We start from the raw sequence: 22,725 nt of genomic DNA on the forward strand, positions 1-22,725 counted from the left end.
CCACTCTATAGAGGAGAGGAGTTATCACAAAACGAAAATCGCAAAATCTAATTTTATAATATTTTAAAGAAGCGGAATTTGTCGCATTATACTTCAAGAGCGAAGGAAGTTCTGTCAAAATAACCTTCCATAATTTTTTTACTGACTTTGTTTTTCTTGGTAGCATCATAAAATTCCAAAAACATAGTTTTTTCAAAACGTCAATGTCGCCGACAAAATTGAAAATAATAATAGTCATAATATCCAAACAACTTCTGTATACAATGCCACAGGGCCCCACTTTCTAAATTTCCCGGTGGACCCACACATGTCCTCAATCAGACACTGTGTTTTGTCTTATTGAAATACACCCTAGTGGGAGTACCCTACGATTCCTACGAGTGCGCTCATAGGAAATCCTCAAGTAATCAGGCTATTCTATGAGTACACCTCCTTTATTAAGTCATGTTCATACCATTATACCGAGGGAGCAATAAAAAACGCAATCAAAGACAGGCATGGATTTTCGAAAATTTGTCTTTGGTAAAATTTTTATTTGGTCAGATTACCGTTAATTTGAAAGTTTGAATTGAAACTGTGATTATAGAACTTCTTTGAGACAAACTTTCAAAAATCCATGGCTGTTTTTCAAACAGTTGTGGATAAACTAACACGAAATAAACTGAGACATTTAATAATTTGAAAAAAAGAACAGGTTTTTACTCTTCTCATATCTTTACTTGTATATAAAAATTAAGGAAATTTATAAATAAGTATTACCTATGTTATGGTAAAAAAAATGTGTACTTCACACATTTGTGGTAAAAATTACGCCTAGCTTAGAACCAGAACCCAGCCCAACTAGACAAAGTTGAAACTTGGAACAAATATTTACAGATGGCGCCAGCGTGGAAAATGTCTAAAATGTCATCCTCAAAATGATCTGCAGGGAGATCTGGGGGTGGCAAATATAGTTAAATGAGAAAAATTAAAAATTATTAAAACGGGAGATTGTGTCATTTCACAAGTATCATTTTTTGATGAAATGGCGGGCGAAGCGAGTCACAAGAAGAAAGGAAAACTATCACGACAAGAATCTAATCGATCAGGAAAAGGCACAGAAGTGGAAGACAGGCCTATTGCCGGTGCCAGTAACACACAAGACAAAACCAGTGGAGGTTTACGAGTTTACAAAATTGTTGTATTAGGAGATGGAGGTGTTGGAAAATCAGGTAATTAAAATATTGCCATTTCTGTACCACCTAGTGCACCTACTGATTGTAGCTGTCACTCTGCAGTTTGTAAATCACAGTTTTTTGGATTACCATGACCCGACAATTGGCAAGTTCCTAGATGTTTTATTTTGGTTTAGTGTCACATTTTACCTGATTGCTTTATAGAGGATTCTTATCAAAAACAAGTTGTCATTGATGGTGAAGCAGCCCTTTTAGATATACTGGACACAGCAGGGCAAGTGGAATTTACCGCCATGAGGGATCAGTACATGCGTTGCGGTGAGGGCTTCCTTATTTGTTACAGTGTAACAGATCGTCACAGTTTCCAAGAGGCACTTGAATATCGAAAGTTAATACAAAAAGTGCGAGCTTCCGAAGATACACCTTTAGTACTTGTGGGAAATAAATTTGACCTTCAGTTACAGAGGAAGGTTACGACTGAGGAAGGTAGGACTTTAGCGCGGCAGTTCGCCTGCCCTTTTTATGAAACATCTGCTGCTCTTCGCACATTTGTTGATGATGCTTTTCACACTTTAGTTAGAGAGATTAGGAATAAGGAACGAGAAAAACTTGGACCTGTTAATGAGCGAAAACCACATCGTCATAGTAAGTGGTGGAGATTAAGAAGTATATTTGCATTAGTGTTCAAACGAAAAAGACACTCAAGTTATAGTTCATAACTTTTAAATAATTATTCCTTGGTTCTCTACCACCTCAGACAATCATTTTGGTTTTGTTAGTCATTGTTGATTGGGTTCCATGTTAACATCGCAAAAAATACTTAATAACACGTTATAACTGAGGTGACCCACACAATTTTTATTTGTGCTCCACATATTAAGACTTATAAACAAAAACATCATAATTCTAATAGAGACGTAAGATGTGAATATATGACTGATGTAATTAGACCACTTAAAAGTCACACCAGGATTTTATGTAGTAGATGAATTATAGTCGACTATAAATAGTTTAGTATGAGACTGCATCCTTGCGCGTGCTATTCACTTTCTTTTTAAAGTTGTTAACTTAATTGTTGAATAATTTTGAAAATGAGTTGATTTAAACATGTAACCTAATATTTATTACTGCCATTAATATTACTTACATTATGAGATGGAAGGTAATGACAAATTTCTTTATTATTAAAGAGATACAAATTTATGACTGTGCCAAGATAAATTGTTATGTGGATTTTGTTTCAGCTTTACTAATATTGTATCATGAGTTTAACGAATTAAGAATTATATTTCAGATTTTTTAACTCAGTTTTAAACAATACTGAGAATACATAAATTGACCCAATAAATTCTGTAGCGTAAAAAACCAAGATGAGTATTATAATAATCTAGAATATTGTTTGTTTTTTAATATACTAACCATATTACTTATCTTGTTTATTATGAACCAACTACTGCTGAAATTCTATAGTTAAATGAATGTTTAATCTTGGTCCAAAAAAGTTGTACAAACAGGTGAGTAATTATAAACGAAAAATTACATACACAATTTATTGCTTACTCAAAGTGGAAAATTTAGCTCCTCCAACTACCCGCTAAAATAAAACACTTTTCATATTTAGCGATTTAAAATATACGTGTTTTTCGTCTGTTAGTAAAATTTAAAGACTGGTGTTTGTTAAACATTACGCACAATATGTATATTAAATTTTCATTGTGATCAATACGATACGTTTTAAACTGATTTATTGTATTGATTCCGATTTCTTAAAGCAATGCTTTTTTTTATACATTATTTTTATTTTATAGAACATTCATTAAAATTTATTTTCCTCCAGCAATTTTATAACGTCATCTCGAAAGAAAAATCCAATTAAATAATCATTAAGAAATCAAAGTGTGAACAAATTTATTTTATGAAAATTACGTATAAATAAAGTATATAAATTATAAATATACAAGGTAACAAAAAATTGATGACGTCTTCACAAAATTTCGTACGTAAACCTTCAATTTAACATTTTGTCTACAAAACATTATAATAATAAGTCACTTGTTTTTACTATAAATCGGATTTCAGAACGTTCCACTATTTTTTAATTTAATGTTTCTTTGGTAAAAAATATAAACGATTATGAATAAAGTTATTTACGCCGAACTAATTATTTCTGAAACACAACCAACACCGATGGTGATTATGCTTCAAAGGCGAGAAAAGTAGTTATTTGTTTTGTGACATTTGTAAATATGGAACTTTCTGGCTTTCTTACTTTAAAATCTGTGGCACAGTGTTGTCGCGACATCTATAAGTCCAAATTCAAGCTCACAATGTGGGTCAAGTGCTGTTAGGTGCTTAGAAAAATTTTGTTCTGCTGCTCTAGTTTTAAACCACCGGTCTAGTTAAATCCATATTATAGTTCAGGGAGTTGGTTGAACTTAAATTCAAGTTTATTCTGCATAAAATGATTTTTGTCCAGCAGAGTAAATGGTAACGGACAAGATAAAAGAAATGGATGCAAAAACTAAGTGTATTTTGTTTCGCTAAATTTTTGAGAAGTGCATTTGAACTAAATTGGATGATTTATTATTATTAAAAAATACAAAGTAGGCACCCTAGAGCTCTCTGGGTTTTGCTGTAAAATTCTATATTTGCGTATGACTTATTAAGTGAAATTAACCCCATTAACAAAAATTACAAAATACTTAGCTTTCCCAGTAACATTTAATTAATCAGTCATGTTATTTTTTAACTTTTTTTTTTAAGTTATCAGTGCTCTTCACGTTTAAAGATGTTACATTATCGTCTTGGATGCTCTGAGTATACATTGAATACTAAAAATGTTGTAGTGCTTACACGCAGCTAAGTATGTAATTTATTTAAAAACTGTTACTGACACCGGTTAGTATGCAAAACTGAGTCTTAATAAAACTAAAGTCCTTTACTAAGACTTAAGAAGCTCACCTATCAGACCATCGCCCTATGTGTTTAGTTCGTTTTATTGTACCTACGTCATAATGCAAGCAAAAAACACACAACACAATATGTTATGACAAAACTACTCCGAAAATAAAACGGAGACTGAGCATTAGCAACTGAGTAGTGAAAGACTTCAGAAATTTGGTAAAAGCAAATTTTAAAAAGTATTCTAAGGAAAGTTTTTCGTGTCAACTACATTGAGACCAAAGACAGTTTACTTGGCTGTGACCTAATTACATTAAAACCAATAAAAAATTTCAGACTTTAAACACTCACCCCCAAAAAATTAAGATCAGAAATTCGTAAGCAATAAAAAACAGAACTGTCAGCTAAAAAATTCAAAATCAGCAAAAAGAGAATGTCCTAACGCTATATAATATGTAAATCAACTTATGTATGAAGTGAATAATCAAATTTCAAAACTCAAACTTCAATACCCTCTATAGCGATTAAGATTTATAAAAGGAACACCAATCGTAAAGACATATAAAACCGACCTGCGCATTCAGTAATGTTCATGAATTGCAATGCGTCATTTTATGTTGTATATTGAAAAACAGGAATCTGTTCTTGAAGAATATAACTTAAAGGATTTAAACAATAGGTCAGTTGTATATGGTGCCATAGAATATCCCCTTAAAATATACATACAAGTCCCAGTGTAATTAGAAACACGAAAATATCTGTATATTGACAAGTCACGAGTTCCAGTATTTGATAGCCCCAGAGATCGTAAATTAAGAAAACCTACTTTAGGAAAAGCTGCTGATTCTGTATGACGATACTGTAGAGTTGTTGGAATAGGAAATCTTATAAGTTTGTTATACGGTTTTATAATTTGTTCGCAAGTACAGGAACCCAAGTCTTTCGCGTTGAAATTTGTACCGCATGTATATATTTTAGATATAGTTGTCTTAAATAATGAAATAAAACTGTGTTTAATTATCAAACATAATGTTTAAATAAAACACAGCGAGACCAACTGTCGCATTTATAGGTATATATATAATTTTGTTTGTTGTTGATATTTTTATATTTTATTTATCTTTAGTTTATATCGCCACAATGAGGCTAAAATTTGTCTGTAAGTAGATTGAAATACTTTATAGATGCTACCCCATGCTCCATCACAAGAGAAATGCATTTTAGTACCTGCTGTGCTTGTAAGTTGGCCTTATACAAAATTTATTACTGTTAGTTATAATATCCATTATCATAGGATTTTAAGAAACGATAAAACTCAGTATTTTAAAAAACGGATACGTGTTGCGCATGTTCAAATACTTCCATGTAAATTAAAATTTACATTAATTAAAAAACTGCTCTTTAGTGACCACTTTAACAGTAATCATCATTAATGGTAATAAGGAATACAGGGTAGAATATGATACTATATGGCCCAAAACTCCAAAGTTTTATGGTGTAACAAAAATGGTTTTAATGCGATTTATTACAATACATACAGATTGAAATTAATTAATTAAAGCATAAATATATTCAGTTTCCATTCGTTTCCAATTTATCCTGTGTTCAAGTTTTTTGTAGTTTGCATTAATTTATTACGATTCATTTAAAATTATAATTATACATTAATCATCTCTTATAGGTTAACACTGACATGACTCACTTGTCATTTTAAGGTTGGGATGAAATTCCTAACGAGATATTTTTTTAATCACTGGTAAAAGTAAGAAAAAAATAAGTCAACTCAAGTAAAAATCACTACTGTAAAAATTAATGAATTTGCGATTCATATATTTTTATTACAAGTGTGCGTCTTATGCCTGGTTGCTACCAATGGTTTACTTATAGAAATTAGTAGTTAACTGGAAAATCAAAAACAAGAATATCGATTTTATCTTGAAATATTACCACTTGTTAGGTAACTAATTACTGGGCTATCTTTAAAAAAGATGTAACTTTTAACTTTGTTTTAACGTGCAAATGACTTACATTAGTGTTAATGGTATTAAAATAGCAAGATTAATTACAAATCAACCAATCACTTGAGAACGGGTATATAGTTGTAATGTTTTAGTATTTTGATGTCTATAGAAGGCAGCTATGCCTATAGGTACTTTCAGAGGTAGTTAAAAAATCTATGTGACAAAATTGTGATGTGCCCTTATTGATTAATATCACCGTTAACTTCAAAATTGTTTTCAAGTGGTAGTTTTCTTCTGACTGGAGTTGAAAAATACTCACATTTAACAGGCATAAAAAGCAGTTTTTAAATAATTGAGTTTAAAATACAACACTCAAAAGTCATATTGATTTTAAGGTAGTGACTTGTGACATAGGTAACTATTATTATTAAGCACTTTGATGTAAGGTGTTTCAACAGCCATGTCCCCAGTCATTACCGATCTCATAATCTAATTTAAAAGTATTTAACATAAGTTATTTATTGTATTTTTTATAATGTGAAATATATAAACTGTTTTGTTAGAAGAGATTTTTTAATTTCCACTTCTCCAATATTTCCTTCAAAGTCTTTTTTTCTTCGTTTGATGCAAATGAGTAATCTACAGTGTCGTACGTTATCTTCCATAAATGTTCTCTGCTTAATTCAAAATATTTTTTTGCCAAGGCTAATTCTTTGGAAAGGCTTATTCCAAACACTCCTTTATCGTCAGTCTAAAATAGTGTTAACTTTGAATTTGAACGACATAAAAAATACGTACTTACACATAAACTAAATGGTAAAGAATTTTTTATCCATTCTTGCAAGTGGTGTTCCTTATAGCACTGAACGGTTCCACACAAGACATTGGAAGTTAAACAGCATTCTGAAATCAAAAAAGTGCCAGTAGATCTTAGAATATGAAAAAGTAGGTCCATCGTTTTCAGTTGTTTGTCATTTGTTTGTTTACCTTCCACCCAAACAGTGATTAGGTTATCTTAAAATTTTGGTAACTAAATTCTACTTAAAATGCGAATAAATTATTGTGCCTGTTAAGAACTGTTAACTTTTGAGTTATATGACGACGTCTTCTCAAAATTTTGCAAAGTTAATCTTAACTGAAAGAAGTGAAAGGAGAAAGAAAATGTATTTTTCTTTATACATTTACTCTTATTTTTTATAGTGTTTATATGTACATGGTGCATCAAAACAATGGATATATGATTAATTTTAAAATTACCCTGAACAATAAAGTTTTTTTAAACATAAAAATCCAGTAAGTATTGCTCCAGTAATGGTGTATATTATACTTACCTAACGGTATGATTTTTTGTTTATATAATGTCCATCCTTCTTGAAACCCTCCATACTTTGGATGTATAAAAGTACCATGTCCAATTCTATCTGGTTCAAATCTAAGTATCTGGTCAACTTCACTGTTGTTTTTCACTTCCGCACAATGCAAAGTGACAAATAAGCCATTGTCACGAGCCTGTTTGAAGAGACTACAGTTAAAAGATCCTACGTTAGGGTTACCACAAAAATCAACACCCTTAATGATGCTTGGGTATTTCTTTTTCATTTTTATAATTGCATCCATGCTTTCTTCTGATGTCTTCAAATCATGCCCTCTATCAATTGACAGCAGTAATTTTGTAATTATACCTTCTTGTGCATCTTGAATTCCTTTTACAACAGCTTCAATGTAATCAATTTTCGTCATATTTTCTTCCCTTCTTGGTGTCGTTCGAAGTTCAAGGTAGATGACATTATCAGCACGAAATTCTTCCACCACATACTTGGTAGCTTCATAAACGGCTTTTCTGTTGTTTGTAGAATTATGTGCTATTTTAAATAAAGAAAAACATTCTTGTAATCTTTTCTCTTGAGCAAATACCTGCTGAGTTAATTTTTGGTATCCTAGTATATCTTCACTGGAACAACCTAGTTTTTGCAAAATTGATGCACTAAGAGAACCATTTAAATGGGCGTGCAATTCCTGTAATACGAAAAGTAGTTTGTTTTCTCATTTTGTGCTATTTGTATACTAACAATTTTTGGTAAATTTTTGCAGAAATTATATGATTCTTCGTCATTCTCCATTGAAAACTAATGAAACGAACTAGAATCAAAGGAAATGCGCCGTTCAATTGTAGATGCAAGAATAACTGTAGCAACTGCAACAAGGAAAACGTGTAGTGGCAGAGATAGTTAAATAATAATAATAATAATAATAAGATTGGTTGAGACGTGTAGTGAAGAACTAAGAATACGTAAACATAATAGGTACATAAGTTATGTTATTTTAAAAAACAAATTCTGCAATGCCTCAAAAACATTCCCTACAGACGAAAATAACGGGTAAGAACACGCCTAGTTTATCAATGTTTCAAAAAATGGAAAACTTGTACTTCTGCAGCATCATCTGTTAATCTGTACAAAAGTCATTCTAATGAAGGCAATATGTACAGTTTTTTCTGGAGCCAACTGTACGCCGTCATGAAGCTTGCATGGGAGTCATAACGGCAAATTCCACTAGCCCTCGATTTGTGCAATGGTCTGGATAAACTTATATGGAATGAGCTAGTATTTTATGTCCCTATCATATGCCCAAAATTGTCATCACCCTTTGTCTGGTTTCTTTTCTTTGCTTTTTGTTTTATCGTGTTAAATCTCGTCATCAGGCAATGGCATGCGTGATTCCCGCTCCAGTGTTTCGCGCACGTTTTCATCATCATTCTTTTACATACAACAATTTTTTAATTTTGTTATTAGTTGTTTTACCTTAGTTTTGTTTCACACGTTTAGCCAAATCGTTCCAGCTTGACCGAACTAACGAAGTGTCAAGCACACAGGTCATGCATTTATATTTCTGTTTGGACAACTAAAACTACAAGAGAATCTATGTATTATTTGTGCCCTCTTTTGTGTCGTATCATGTTATTAGAGTACGAGGAACTTAACCTCAACTTTCGAATCCGACTCTTCACAAGTCTTCAAATTTTTGGTGTATATTGATATGTGGATTAAATCAATGAATTTAAACAATTTCTGCTTTTGGATTATTTTAGAAAATTGTCAGAAATATAAAGACAAAATTTTATACAAAAATAAAACAAACAGGTTTCATACAACCAGTAATACACAACTAATAACTAAATAAATATTTGGGATTGGTCCGATTTGGAGTCCCGTCCAAACCATAGTCATAGTCACTCACTTAACAGAAGGGAGGACTTGCAGAACTGAGAAGGCAAATATCAGATTTATGCAAAGATGTGCTTTTGCCGCTGGTGAAGTTATGAAAAATAGATTTTTTCAATACAGACGCAGACGCTTAATTTACAATACATTTTCCAGGTTATTACGCCGGCGAAATTGAAGATAACTTCGAGCGCTGTATAGCATAAACCACCAAAGTTCACCATGGTGCTTGTTGGAAGGCCACAATGAGGTGGCCAACTTTGAAGATTATTTTTATAATTATATTTTTTACGTGAATATATGTATTAGTATTACTTCTTTACAATGAGATCTTCTTCTTGTTTAATATTGGCCTCTTTTTGCTGCTTAATATAATCTTGCTTTTCACGGAATTGTTGGAGTTTTAAGGCACGTTTCTAAAATGTCAGTGCTAAAGTCTGTAAAGAATGTGGAGAAGAAACTAAGTACTTTCAACTTTACGCTTTTGTCGTGAAGGTGTTTCATTTCCTTTTTTATGTTAACCAGTTTTGTTTGATACGTCTCAATTTTGGCGAACATTGTGTGTAAGTCATCTGAATGCTGGGATTCAGCTAAGGCCAAATTTTCACTGTGGACTTGTTCTAGAAGTGTGGACTCTTTCTCCCTATAATCGAGAAATCAGAGAAGTTTATAGTAAGTCAAGTACTTACGTTAATTCACTTAACGCGTTCTTAACTTGAGTTAAACTTGGGCCGTAGGTCTTCAAAAGGCCGTTGGTGAGTGGAGTTACAGTCTCTGTGTATGGATTCCGTTGCAGCTCTCTAAAACATAAAATTACTTAATACAAAAATTTGGACCAATATTACTAAATTACGATGGAATGTTTTCATCCTTTTCCTCGACCAACATACTAAAAAAAATATTGTATTTTTGAGCACAGAACAGTTTTTGAGGTTATGATACAACACCGACAGGTGACATTTAGCTGTCACTGAGGTGAGATTATCGCCTCTTGTTGATGCGGATTATTGAAGTTAAAACTTAATTATTACTTAATCAAATGTTTTTGTCAAATTTCATTCATTCATTTTCATTAGAGATCTTTGCATATACGAAATTGATTGCCAATCAAATTACTAGATTTACAAAGCTATCTTTGTCTAAAAACATCCCACTTTTTTATCGCCAAGTTTTGTCATGTTTTGTCTCAGAGTTCATAGGAATGACGGAATGACTCATGCTCTCATGAATGACCGGAATCACACCGTAACACGGCTGTCACCGGAATGACAGTGACAGGTGACGGGTTGTGTAACACTTGTGTTGTAAACATAACCAAACTTATGTAGATTGCAGAGTGACCTTGTAGTGTATTCTATGCCCATAGAATGTGTTGACCTAAAGAGATACATATTACACACATGTATTTTTTAATCAATGTAAACTGTACAGAATGGAATTATTTCAGCAATTAGTTTAAAAACGAAGTCCGAACTCTTCAGTTTCGTCTATAAGTCCCGTGGTTTCGCCTAAGTGCATGAGATTTTCAACCAATTCAAGAACAATTCTAGAATAACAAAAAACTCTACGACAGTTATCTGTTCGTGCTGTGGTCATAAATAATCGTGACTGATTAACGACCTGTGTTGATGACTAATAATATGAACGAAATAAATACTGTACGAATTAATTATTATAAATGTCCCTCTTGCTGTTAAAAAAAACAATACGTATCAAGAGTTGTAATACAATATCAGGTAATGCAAATTACTTTTTACTTCTTTACATATAGAAGGAAAAAATTATCAGACACTATTGTAGGAAAATGAACCCTGCACCTCCTACAACTTTAAACAAAGAAACTGTTCGTGTGTGGCATGGTTGGATTAATATTGGCGACAAAGAAGTAGCCAGAGAAGCGGCAGCAAAAGGGCTACACGTCAACTTAGCCATTACATTTTTGTCCCTTCGTAAGGAAGTTAAGTTTGATGACGCTCAACTTTGGTTTAAAGAAGAAGTAACAAAAGTATTGTATGGCATAACATTTTTTGAAATGAATTCTTGCAGGTTGTAAAATGGGTGTACGAACTTCTGGATCGAAAACAAATTTTTAAGGCATCACATGTATTAAAAAATGTAGATCTTGATGCAAGTTCTGAGTTTTCAAAAATTTTTTATACAACATCTGATCAAAATTTACGTGAGTACGTTGGCAATCATTTAATGAAAGCAGAGGAAATGGACGAAAATCTGCAACATTTGTGGTCATTTTTAACGTTAATTTTGGACAATGAAGACTTATTTCTTGAATATAGTGTACCAATCAAAAGCTTAGAATGCTTAGACAAAACATCAAATGATGTAAAGTCAGAAATGGCTATAGTTTTGTTTCTAAAAACAGAAGGTGATTTAATTTTAACTTTTAAACATTTAATATATTTCAAACTTTCAGATCCTCGTCTCACCAGATTTTTACATAGTGATATACTTTGGAAACACTTGCTAATTAATAATGATTTACACAATTTGTTAATGTGGGTGAACATCAGATATAACTTAAGTGCTGATGATTTAGTAGAAGGAAATTTAACCGAACTGTTTAAAAAGTTTCCCATAACAAACCAAATGATAGAAGTAGTTGCAAGTCAAGAGTTAAATATTTCAGAAAATATAAAAAGTGCAGTATATAATGAGCTCAGTAAATTTGGAATATTTCGAAGTGAGGATCGAAATGATGTGATCACAATTTTAAAAAGACTGAAAGATTCGTTCAGTATGCCTTTTTTGTACAATGTATTTGAAAAACCTTCATCAGTTTTAAATCTTGACAACTTTCTTTGTCTTCTAATTCAGCATTGTTTAGAACATAAATATTTGATTGTCTTGAATACTTGTCTCGAAAAATTTAAAATTCTGCCCACAATAGGAAAGAATGAAGAGATAAATTTAATCTGTGGCTTTCGGTCATTGGTAAATAATTTTGATGAAATACGTTTATGTGAGAATATTTTTAATATGTCTAGTGTATTGTCAACTGATATTTTAAATTATTTTTACGCGAATCCGGTCATAGTTTTGTCCTTATTATTTTTTACAAAAAAAATTAATGCACCAAGTGCTATATTAACCAAAGAAACATTAATGGTCAATAACGTAAAACTAAATGATTGTCTCGAGAGTATACTAAAATATTTCCACATTTTGCACGACATTGTTTCCAATAAGTTAAACGGATCGCCAAAGTGCACTTTGAAACTTTATGATTTAATTACAAATCATTTAGGACTTGATAGCCAATCGTTATTTGAGTTTCAGTTTAAAAATGATGAATTATCAAAGTTTTATGTGAAAAATGTATCTAGCTATGGTTATGCAAAAGTAGTAGGTTACAAATTTTATCTTAAGGAATCACGCCCAAGTATTGCTGCTAAATTATTCACCATCAGTGAACTAGAAACAGATAAAAGCGGTACACTTGACGAAAATGACAAGAAAGTCGAAAAAGAAAATTCAAATATTGCGGTAGCAAATTTTAATTGCACTGAAATTAGTTCAAGTTGTGTGGTATTCTCAGAAATAATTGGACTTGATTCAACAAAAATCCGAGTACTGACGCGAACAGCGAACTTATTACATGGAGAGCATAAAGCATCACCTGTAGAATTAGTGTTGAACAGCGAAGACGACCCACATACTGTACAAAAAATGCTTGAAATGGTACTGATGGAAAAAATCGAAACGAACCTTTTTGCGACTAGTTCCGACTTAATAGAAGCATTCAAAGTGTATGAAATTATCATTCAATACAGTAAATTCAACAATATAAAATTTCCTGAATCTTTTCTGCGATATTGTGCTAGCAATAACTTGTGGCTACCTTTTTTACTGTTGGCTCAGCTGCATGAGTACCCATTAGATCAAATTAAATTACTTATTCAGTTTTTTAAAAGCCCAAATATGTTAGAACATTTGACTCATGGTGTAGTTAACGATATACACTTAGAAGAAACAAATATTTTGATTCGCGAAAGAGACTCTCGGAAATATTTACTCTCAAAAGTTGGTGTTCGACGATGTGTTGAGACAGTAGATCCACAGTCATCACTCTCAGTCAAGTCACAATCGAGTCGTGAAAGTGGAGGAAGTTCGACAAGTTCAGATCTGTTTGAAATAGATATATCGAATATTAAGGCCACGTTACTGCAGACCTTAATTAGGTGTCACAATAGCACTGATCCACCAAAAGCTTTATTACAAGCGAGTCAGTTGTATCGCAACCCACTGTTAGCTATTCTGGCCACGAGTTACGAAGTAACTTGATATATAAATACGTGAAATAAAATGATTATTTTTTTCTTTTTAGCCTGATTCCTTGGTTACAAACTGGTTAACATGGCTTTCAGTTTCGTGTGAAACATGTAAAGTTTTTACAAATTATGAGACCACCGCATTATCAGCAAATTCAGTAACTAATTTATTAGATAATTGTCTTAAACATCGTTACCCTAAAACTGTCCTGGAAAGTTTTGAAATATTTCTACCGGTAAGTGCATTATTTTTTTTCTGCTCGTATAGGAATCAATTTTACTTAACAATAAACTCATGGAAGAATTAATAGAACTGAAGAAAATTAAATACTATACTTAAGTCAGGGAATAGACAAGAAAACGTGGCTAACAAAACTCGATTTAAACTAAACATTGGTCACACTAATGTTACATTTTTCTTTTAGGAAAATCCCTTGAAAATATTTATGGAGTTTTGGACCTATTGTTTCCAATTAAATTTTAACAATACAATTTTAACTCAAAAACTCAGTTCATTTGAAGGCTTATTGAAAATGTCTCGTAAAAATAGCATTATTTCGGACACTGACCATGAGATGACTTACTTAAACAACAAAATATGGATAGAATTAACAGCATTGAAGCTTTTGGCAGCTTTGTTAGAGTACAATTGCAATTCTTTATATGAACAAATATTAGTAGTGCGGAACTTGTGTAAAATTAAAATTTGGACGTACTTATCTTGCGAACATCCTAGTTTCACTAATGTTTTGAAAATCCTAGAAACCCTGTATTATAACAACAGTGGAGTTGGCTTGGACTTAAGTATTATGCTTGATTCAAAAAATAGTCGACAGGCAATTATAAATTGTATTAACAAACTACTGGAGAGGCAACAGTATCAGTTAGCTTTACAGATAGCGCAAATTGAAAATTTACCACCAGATTTAATTCTTGTGAAAGAATGGCAAAGTAAAATGAATGATCAAAGTGATCAGAATTTCTGGAATACTTGCAATGAGACCTTTACTAAGTATCACGTTACAGCTGATTGTGTTGTTGATTTTTACATAGATTGTTCAGAAAAAATCTCTGACTTATTAGAAAAATTTACTTTGTTGAAAATGGCTTGCGAATGGGCGAGCAAATATGAGTTAACCTGTCAATATGAATTGGAGAAGAAAATGTGGCTTGCATTCTTATATCTTGAAGAAAAACATAGGAATCTTGACGTATTCGATATTAAAGCTAACACGTACTTATACAAAGACCTTATTGAATTAGTGAAAGATATTACTCCATATGAAGGAGAGTTAAACAAAGACTTTATGAGTGTCTTGGAAAGTATTCTCGCATTTGTTTTAAACAAAAATAACTTTTGGTTAGCTTTGAAACTGCAGAAAATATTTAATTGTAAGAACACGGACTTGGAAACTTTGAAATTGTGCTGTAGCTTAGCAGAGGGCATTCTATTACCATATCAATTAAGTGCAGAACAGAGATTATTGCTTTCAAATGTGAACTATTTAAGAACTTACAGTCATCGAAGAACATTTTTATCAACAAAATTTTCAAGTATCAGTTCTTGTAAGTGTACTAAAAATTCGTTAAGGTGACCTAACACATTTTTTTAGCTTCACATAGTCCAGCAGCCTCATTACAAATGGAAAGAATAGAAAATATTGAATCATACACAAATGATACTTTGGCAGTATTGAAATTACTTACTGAGCACTTACATAATGGAGTAGAAATTGCACAAAATATTTTTATGTATTATAGAATCAGCATCAACATAGAGTTCCCATATCATATTGTTGTCGTGACCACAGATTACATGAAAGTTTTAAAAGACGCATTGGAAGATAATTGTGCGAATAAACTCGATGTTGTTCATGATTTTATTTTAGCTTACAAGTGGTCTAAGCATGAGGTAAGTTTTTGTTTAGATTTCGTAGTAGGGTTCATTCGACGCATGAGGAATTTCATATTTTCTTAATGTTTTAAAATTCCTAGAACATGAAAAAGTGGGTCTTCTGTAACCATTTTTCTGTCATTTGTTGACAATTTTATTGGACAAGTACTATGCAAATAATTTTTGAAACCTTTCGAGCAGAGTATTGTCTTCCAAAAACAGATGACGTAATTTTAAAATTTTGTAAAATTAACCATATTTGAAATGTTCAAAACAGCATGTATGTATATTGTATACATATAGTTTCTTCATACACTTTTATTTTTACTTCTTGAACGTAAGCGTTATTTTTAATTTAACATATAAGAATTAAGATAAAAAAAATACAGATTCAAATTTTATAATTTGACCAGGAAACTGGAACATAACTTTCGACTATTTGTTTAATTCACTGTGTTTTTTAAATGGGGTATTTGAACTCTAACATGAGTTTTTAAAACTTTTTAGATTGCCGACTTCATTTGTGAAGAAATAGTAAATGCAGTTACATCATATACAAACTTGACCATCGACCATCTACTAATGTGGGATTTAAATATGGACCAAGATTTTCAGTTGGTTCTTCAGCTTCTCCAAGATAGTTGTTCATTATTAGGTTATAAATTATACTCATACGCAAGTACTTTGCATAAAGCACACGTAGAATCCACACAGGTTTTTCAAATATCCGATTTAGCGCTCATAATTGAACTGCTTATAAGAGCTCATGACTGTTTCACCACTGATTGCAACATGGAGGGAATTTCCATAATTCTAAAAAAATGCAAAGAAATTGTCTCCAACTTATTGTTTCTACAAGACTGGAAATTAATGGTTAGACTTTTAACAGGAGTTGCCAGATATACGGAAATGAATTACGTTTTTCAAATTCTAAAAGAAAACGACCAATTTGAATATTTACTTCGAAAAGGTTTCAGAAAGGACAATACGCTCAAAGTAGCGCTCTTAGAATATCTCAAGAAATATTGCCCAGATAATAAAGATCTTTACAAAATTGTGGCGTTACATTTTGCACTGTTTTCAGAGGTTGCACTATTATGGGAACGTGAAGCACAAAATGTTATAAAGAATTTGATATCAGTTTCCATATTAGAAATGCAAAATAATAGGGTAACTGTAGAGGAAGAACCTTTTATTTTACTGCAAAACACAGAAAGTACAAAAATCTGTTTGAATAAAGTAAGTTTTTAAATATTAAATGTTTTGGTGTTAGAGAAGATACATTTTTAGGCTATGGAAAACTACATTCACGCTACTGACTTTCATTTACAAGGCGAAAGACTTACAAAAGCTGCGAATTCCGCAAAACAAGCAGAGCTGATAGCGTTACAGATGTCCCTTTTAAACGAAGTGCCTCAAAATACGTCAGTAAGGTGTTTATTAAATTTAAAAAAGCACCAAATTGGTGACCTTATTTCAACAAAACTCAAGTAAGTAATGATTTAGTTTATACTTCAAAACTTTATTATATCAATGTTGCAGTTTTCAACAGTCGTTAATTCTCGTCGATGCCTACAACTTTCATCCAGATTGGGCTTTAGTCCTTTACGAACAGTATGTTGTGAAGAATAATGTGATTTTTTTGGAAGGTTTTTTACAACATTTGCCACTGACGGACACATTGGTTCACGATATTTCCAGAAAATTTGTTCATTCTAATGTGAATTCAGTGAACGAGGTTAAATACATGAAAAATATTTTAAATAGACTAAACTCACTTCACATGAAATATAGAATTGCAAGTGAACTGGGTTTTACTGACCTAATTGAAGATTTGATTGCAAGTGGTCAGTTGGTTTATTTAAAAGATACCGTCTGGAAGAAAGGATATAAAAATTAACCTTTTAACCATTTGATGCCTGAAAGCGATAATGAATTTTATTTTTATAAAGACAGATATTTTTCCCATAAAAATATTTACGGTTCATGTTAAATAAGAAAGCAATAGTTTTTATAAATCGCAATAAGTTTAAGGAAAATATGTTTGTGACTGACTATTTTAGATATATGGTGAAATGTGATATTTTTTGCTGTTCATATATTTTTAGGAGGCTGTGATATATGTTCCAGTAGATAATTCTGTTTAAATAATTTGAGTAAACCTACCTACGCTTGTATTTTATTTGTTCGTTTTTTTTTATTTCAAATTACAGAAAAATTATTTCCCAACTAAAAAACGAATTGGACAAGTACGTCGGTCCATATTATTAGTTCCGAAATGTGGGAACGCCAGAGATATTTTTTTATGGACACAACTGGAGCTTATGAAGAAAGGTGGTCACATCGAGAATGTTGTGTTCTATCGGAAAATGATAACCGTTAATTTAAAATGTCTTACGTTTATGTATGTAACAGTGACACTGACGTTTCAAAAAAAGAAAGCAAACTTGGATTCAGGGCATTTTGAAAATTAAATTTTTAATCACCAAGTAAGCGGATATGATGGGGTCCCTATAAGAAAGAGGTAAGTAGATTATTTAAACTGAATCACCCTGTATATAGGCTGATCAAAAAATGACGGATAAGTTCGATGGTACGTTGTTAAGGCTCTGAAAAACTCGAAAAAAATGTGATAGTTAAATAAATAAAAAAAATATTTAGTTATTAAATAATAATTTTATAGAATATGATTCACGTCATTTTCGCTTTAAATACATTTTACATTGTCCGTATGATGCTGTCGCTGCTTTTTACTATACAGAGGATATTACAAATGGAAATTGTAAAATTAAATTTTATAATTTTTTTAAAGAGCTGGATTTGTCGGTTTGTACTTCAAGGGCGAGGGAAGTTCTATCTAAATAGCCTTGTACCAAATTTTTACTTTAACTGGAGTCAGACTATTTATTTTCACATCGATTTTGCTCGAGTACTTTTTTTTTCAGGAAATAGTCTGCAAAATATCCGCTCGTGCAAATTAAATTGTCACATAATTTTCGCATTCGCGCACTCGAGAAAATTAAAATTGTTGACAATTTGACGTGCAGTCGAAATATTACTATTGATAATAATCTTGCAGTTCCCTTAGATGTTGAAGATCTGCAGTGTCGTATAGTTAGTTCCTTGTTGAAGTGACAACCATAGACGGAAGAAAGAAATAAGGAATCAATGTAACTGTCCATTGTTTTCATTCATTTATGCGCTAGTCCATTAACAGCACAGGTCACTACATTTTCCACTGAAACATCAAGAACACATTTTCACTTTCAACGTTCACAATATCTATATAGTGTTAATTTGTATTCATTATGTGACAAATTTGTATTGTAATAAATGCTTTTTAGTAAAACTGTTGTTTGCAATTTTAAAGCTCGTTAAAAAAGTGCATTGAATAATACTTCACAACAATAATGCACGAAAATTATACGTACACCATTGGACAAAAGAATATTTTTTTAATGGCCAACAAAAAGTTGTCGATTTCACTTAAGTCACCTAGTGGAGCTGCTATCACGATTGGAATTTATTTTCGAATTTATATTCTATCCTCGCAACCAGTAAACTCCCTTGCCTATGCCCTTCAACTCATTTAAAGCACTGAAATACCGGACCATATATAAAAATGAATGTTACCGTATATCAATGTAATTTGTGATCATAATATTATCTCAAAACACAGTTGAATTGGATTGTGATTGATTCGTGCTAGTGCAGGAACTACAATGTTCCAAATTACTATCATATTAGCCCAAAACACAAATTATCATACTGCAAAAATGGTCTCTCAGCAATAAAAACAAGCTTTAATTAACTTCAAGTGTGTTTATACTTCGGAAGAAACGTAGGAATTTGTTTGATTTGAATAAGTTTGTCGCCTCAAACAGAACACTAAAATTATCAATTAAGCCACAGTCGAACAGAATGTTTTGAACATTATTATTATAATTCTTATTGAATAAAAACGTGCCTATTATCACTTATTCGAGAAAATGGGGTGACTCGTTCTTAAATAGATTAATAAAAAAGTTGTTATGACGTCATAATCATAGATACACAACGCGAAAGAAAAAAAGAAAGCGGCCAAGTTTTTGGAATCGAACGTGCGATCCGCAGGTTGGCATATTGAGACGAACCCACTGAGCCGAGGACCATGTATCTTATGCTACTGGTCAACTGTGTTATTTTTTTGTTAACATTTGTACGTTTCGGGAAAAAAATTCAAAGCGAATTCGTGCATCAAAAGTACAGGAATATATTCTGTCTATACTTAACCAGAACTCTTGTGCGGAATGTGCCTCAAGCGTCTATTAACTGTCACTAATTTTTAGAAGGCCTTAACCACCCACCGTTGTAAATTTGTCTACTTACCCCGAGTAATACAGATGGCAGTAAAATTTTCATTACAGTTCATCTTAACAAACTCCCTGCCAGCCATCTCGACTGCGGCAAATTTGCAACTCTTAAGTTAAGCCCTCATAAAAATTAGTCACCTGAGGCAGACACCGGAAAGAGTTCTGGTCAAAGTATACATTTAAATCATTTTAAAATAGAATTCTTAATTTCGATTCTACTTTGAAATAATGTCATCAAAATGTTGGTGGGGATGATTAGTCAAATTTTGGTTAGCATTTAACCATCTGCGTGATATTTTTAATATACACACAAAATTTGATAACAATCGGTCCAGTAGTCCGGAAATTACGTGTCTAATAAAAATTGACACAGAGAAAACATAAAGTGGCCGTTCGTCCGCTTTACTTCCTTTTAGCTTACGCTCAAGAAGTAAAAACTGATCTAGGCAGACCTTCCCTCGCCTCTGAAGTACAGACAAGTAAGTCCATTTTTTTAAGGTAAGTAAGGTATAAAATTTGATTATGATTACCATGTTCAGGATGAATTTAAAACGTGTAAAAAAATTTAAGTTTCTAACTTAAACTTACATGCAAATGGTTAAAAATAGGGGCAGAAAATAAAACAGGTATTGAAGTATATTATTACTCCTATATTTTAAATAAGACTTCATAAAATTATGACATGAAGTCAATAAATTTTCATTGGGGATGATCAAACGGAAAGAGCCAGGTCGTCATCCAGAATAGTCAATGTTAACTAATGGTCAAGTAACATTCAATATACCTACCGTTTGTCTGTACGCAGGTGGCAGGTAAATAATAATACAATGATATTCCGAAAATTCCGTGTTTATTTAAAAATAAAAGGGCAATAAATATTATTTGACGGTAGTTCATACTTTTATGGTAGTTCTACGGTGGCTTTAAAAGTTGGGTTTATCGCTTTTGTTCGTCAAGGAGTATCCCTGGCCAGGTCCTATTTTCAATCTGACTCATCTTCATCTCGCTCCCGTGCCGTTTATTCATAAATAGAAGAGTAATAAACATTTTTTAACAAAAGTGCATGATAATCCTATGGTAGCTTTAAAAGTTAGGTCTGCCACTTTTGCTTGCCACTACTATAGGTACAATGAGGGATGGAGCGGGTTGTTATGATAGTTAATATTAAAGATTACTACGCCATTGTTATAGTTGGATTGTATTTTGAATTTTTTAAGCCAGGAGTGTTCATGAATAACCTGCGTGAAGTACGGCGAAAGATATTTGCAAATGACTCCAATTAATGGGAATTGCAGCTGTACAATTTCCGACCATTTCGGAAATTGCACCCAGCATAAAACAGTCAATCAAGATTACTCGCCACCCTTACCTTTCCAAGACCATATTTGTTTCAATGCGTGAACAGGTAGATTGTTAAACGGACCGTTTTCAAGAAATTTAATCTTAAAATTTAAAGACACCTGCTTCGAACGAGCGTGAAAAATTGGGTTTCCCGATAACTTTTCAGCGCCAATGTTATCATTCTTCAAAATTATCGTCTCAAGGTTAACACCGAGACTCTTCAGTAATTTCTTCATGTAAATGGCCTCTTTTGCCGCATCAGTTAGGCCATATACTCAGCCTCTGTCGATGAAAGAGCCACAGACCGCTGTTTCCTTGATTGCAATGACTCATGTCAAATTTCTCAAGTAAATCGTCTATGTATCCCCGCTGGCTAATAGTTAGATAATTGCCCGTTCTGTCAAATTCAACACCTAGACAGTACTGAAAATCCCCCAAATCTTTGACTTCAAACTTTTGACAAAGACAACTCTTCAGTCGTTCGATTTCGACTTCACTGCCCGACATAATCAATATATCGTCAACATAAATGACTATAAAACTTGTGACGTTCGATGCCTGGACGACGTATACACAAGGATCTCCATCGGATGGAACCGCTCCAAGACTTCGGAGTTCGTCATCCAATCGATTGCTCCAATCTTAGTCGCCTTTACGCATTTGCTCCATCATCTTTCTTGCTTCTTCTCTGATTGTCGTTCTGGTCAAGTATTTCTTCTAAATGTTTCGGAGCCTCCATAAAGATCTTCTCTTTGATAATTCCATTCAGGTAAGCTGTAGTTATATCGAGTTGCCGAATCTTCATGTCTTTAGAGAAAGCTACTGCAACCGCAGCACGTATAGAAGCCAATCTTGCCACGGGAGTAAACGTTTCCTGAAAGTCTATCTTAGGTTTCATACCAAACCCTTGAGCCACCACGCTAGCCTTGCGCTTGTCTATTGTGCCGTCCGGCTTATACTTCTTCTGTAGAACAAATCTACTTTCAATGATCCGCTGACCCCCTGGCCTGTCTATCAAATACCAAGTATTGTTTTTAATTAAGGATTTCACTTCCGAAGCCGTAGCTTCAATCCACTCTGGATGATCGGGTCCAGACATGGCTATTTTCGGTTGAGAAAAGAGAACTCGCAGAACTGTTGTTGTTCACTTTTCTGAGTGGACATTGAGCCTGTCTATGTTCTTGTTGATGACACCTGGAGCACTTGAAGTTGAAAATCTTCTCTTTCTTTTCTTTCTTCAACATGATAGTTTTCTACCTCTTGTTTTTCTGCTTATTCTTCTGAACGTACATAGCACCCTGATTCGAATTCGACGTTGTCGTATTCTTTCTAGCATCATACTCTTCCGTTATCTTCGTTCGTAAGTTGTCAGGCGTTGGCAATACATCACGACTTTCAATCGCCACTCTAAAATTTTCAAAACTTGCTGCCAAACTGTACAATAACATGATTGCGAGTAAATCATCGTTTTCTATAAATGGTTTTCATCTAATCTTCTTCCAAACTTACCTCCTAATAGTGTGATAGTAATGGACAACGCTTCCTATCATTCTGTCCAAGAAAGAAAAATACCAAATTCTAATTCCAGAGTAGA

General features: G+C 32.6%; 4 protein-coding genes across 6 annotated transcripts; 2 read left to right on the plus strand and 2 right to left on the minus strand.

Moving 5' to 3' along the window:
* The first annotated feature begins 794 nt into the window (after nt 1-794).
* Nucleotides 795-6,602, plus strand: LOC135124610 (GTP-binding protein Rit1-like). The gene is made up of 3 exons (XM_064049802.1): nt 795-1,211; nt 1,264-1,320; nt 1,380-6,602. The coding sequence occupies exons 1-3, from the start codon at nt 1,025-1,027 to the stop codon at nt 1,892-1,894; spliced, it is 759 nt and encodes a 252-aa protein (XP_063905872.1). The 5' UTR covers nt 795-1,024; the 3' UTR covers nt 1,895-6,602.
* On the minus strand, nt 6,590-9,658 carry LOC135124609 (adenosine deaminase-like protein). 2 transcript variants are annotated; one of them, XM_064049801.1, is made up of 5 exons: nt 9,574-9,658; nt 8,107-8,231; nt 7,369-8,053; nt 6,840-6,940; nt 6,590-6,788 (listed from the first exon to the last, which is right to left on the minus strand). In XM_064049801.1, the coding sequence occupies exons 2-5, from the start codon at nt 8,155-8,157 to the stop codon at nt 6,597-6,599; spliced, it is 1,029 nt and encodes a 342-aa protein (XP_063905871.1). In that variant the 5' UTR covers nt 8,158-8,231; nt 9,574-9,658; the 3' UTR covers nt 6,590-6,596. The 2 variants fall into 2 exon arrangements, with proteins under 2 accessions (XP_063905871.1, XP_063905870.1); XM_064049800.1 differs by lacking the exon at nt 9,574-9,658 and adding an exon at nt 8,839-8,997.
* LOC135124611 (biogenesis of lysosome-related organelles complex 1 subunit 6-like) lies at nt 9,142-10,363 on the minus strand. The gene is made up of 4 exons (XM_064049804.1): nt 10,112-10,363; nt 9,948-10,058; nt 9,727-9,901; nt 9,142-9,674 (listed from the first exon to the last, which is right to left on the minus strand). Exons 1-4 carry the CDS (start codon nt 10,144-10,146, stop codon nt 9,570-9,572), a joined length of 426 nt encoding a protein of 141 aa, XP_063905874.1. The 5' UTR covers nt 10,147-10,363; the 3' UTR covers nt 9,142-9,569.
* A 190-nt stretch (nt 10,364-10,553) lies between these two features.
* Nucleotides 10,554-17,620, plus strand: LOC135124607 (spatacsin). 2 transcript variants are annotated; one of them, XM_064049799.1, is made up of 10 exons: nt 10,554-10,994; nt 11,047-11,254; nt 11,305-11,641; nt 11,690-13,548; nt 13,601-13,780; nt 13,970-15,110; nt 15,158-15,456; nt 15,946-16,677; nt 16,729-16,928; nt 16,981-17,620. In XM_064049799.1, the coding sequence occupies exons 2-10, from the start codon at nt 11,063-11,065 to the stop codon at nt 17,336-17,338; spliced, it is 5,298 nt and encodes a 1,765-aa protein (XP_063905869.1). In that variant the 5' UTR covers nt 10,554-10,994; nt 11,047-11,062; the 3' UTR covers nt 17,339-17,620. The 2 variants fall into 2 exon arrangements, with proteins under 2 accessions (XP_063905869.1, XP_063905868.1); XM_064049798.1 differs by having other exon boundaries at nt 11,059-11,254.
* Nucleotides 17,621-22,725: the final 5,105 nt, after the last annotated feature.

Source organism: Zophobas morio, unplaced genomic scaffold (assembly GCF_036711695.1).
Source record: "Zophobas morio isolate AGI-343-1 ecotype UQ-CSIRO unplaced genomic scaffold, CSIRO_AGI_Zmor_V1 ptg000007l, whole genome shotgun sequence".
NCBI classification, from domain to species: domain Eukaryota; kingdom Metazoa; phylum Arthropoda; class Insecta; order Coleoptera; family Tenebrionidae; genus Zophobas; species Zophobas morio.

Excerpts from the sequence above, each read along its gene's own strand:
- LOC135124609 (XM_064049801.1), bottom strand. The coding sequence starts at position 8,157 with ATGGAGAATGACGAAGAATCATATAATTTCTGCAAAAATTTACCAAAA. Across the intron at positions 8,054-8,106 it reads GCAAAAATTTACCAAAAATT|GAATTGCACGCCCATTTAAA; the intron begins GTTAGTATACAA and ends TTCGTATTACAG. Across the intron at positions 6,941-7,368 it reads ACAAAAAATCATACCGTTAG|AATGCTGTTTAACTTCCAAT; the intron begins GTAAGTATAATA and ends TTTTGATTTCAG.
- LOC135124610 (XM_064049802.1), top strand. The coding sequence starts at position 1,025 with ATGGCGGGCGAAGCGAGTCACAAGAAGAAAGGAAAACTATCACGACAA. Across the intron at positions 1,212-1,263 it reads TGGAGGTGTTGGAAAATCAG|CTGTCACTCTGCAGTTTGTA; the intron begins GTAATTAAAATA and ends TACTGATTGTAG. Across the intron at positions 1,321-1,379 it reads TTACCATGACCCGACAATTG|AGGATTCTTATCAAAAACAA; the intron begins GCAAGTTCCTAG and ends ATTGCTTTATAG.
- LOC135124607 (XM_064049799.1), top strand. The coding sequence starts at position 11,063 with ATGAACCCTGCACCTCCTACAACTTTAAACAAAGAAACTGTTCGTGTG. Across the intron at positions 13,781-13,969 it reads GTTTTGAAATATTTCTACCG|GAAAATCCCTTGAAAATATT; the intron begins GTAAGTGCATTA and ends TTTTTCTTTTAG. Across the intron at positions 16,678-16,728 it reads CAAAAATCTGTTTGAATAAA|GCTATGGAAAACTACATTCA; the intron begins GTAAGTTTTTAA and ends ATACATTTTTAG.
- LOC135124611 (XM_064049804.1), bottom strand. The coding sequence starts at position 10,146 with ATGTTGGTCGAGGAAAAGGATGAAAACATTCCATC. Across the intron at positions 9,902-9,947 it reads AACGCGTTAAGTGAATTAAC|GGAGAAAGAGTCCACACTTC; the intron begins GTAAGTACTTGA and ends TCTCGATTATAG. Across the intron at positions 9,675-9,726 it reads ACAAAAGCGTAAAGTTGAAA|AAACGTGCCTTAAAACTCCA; the intron begins GTACTTAGTTTC and ends CTGACATTTTAG.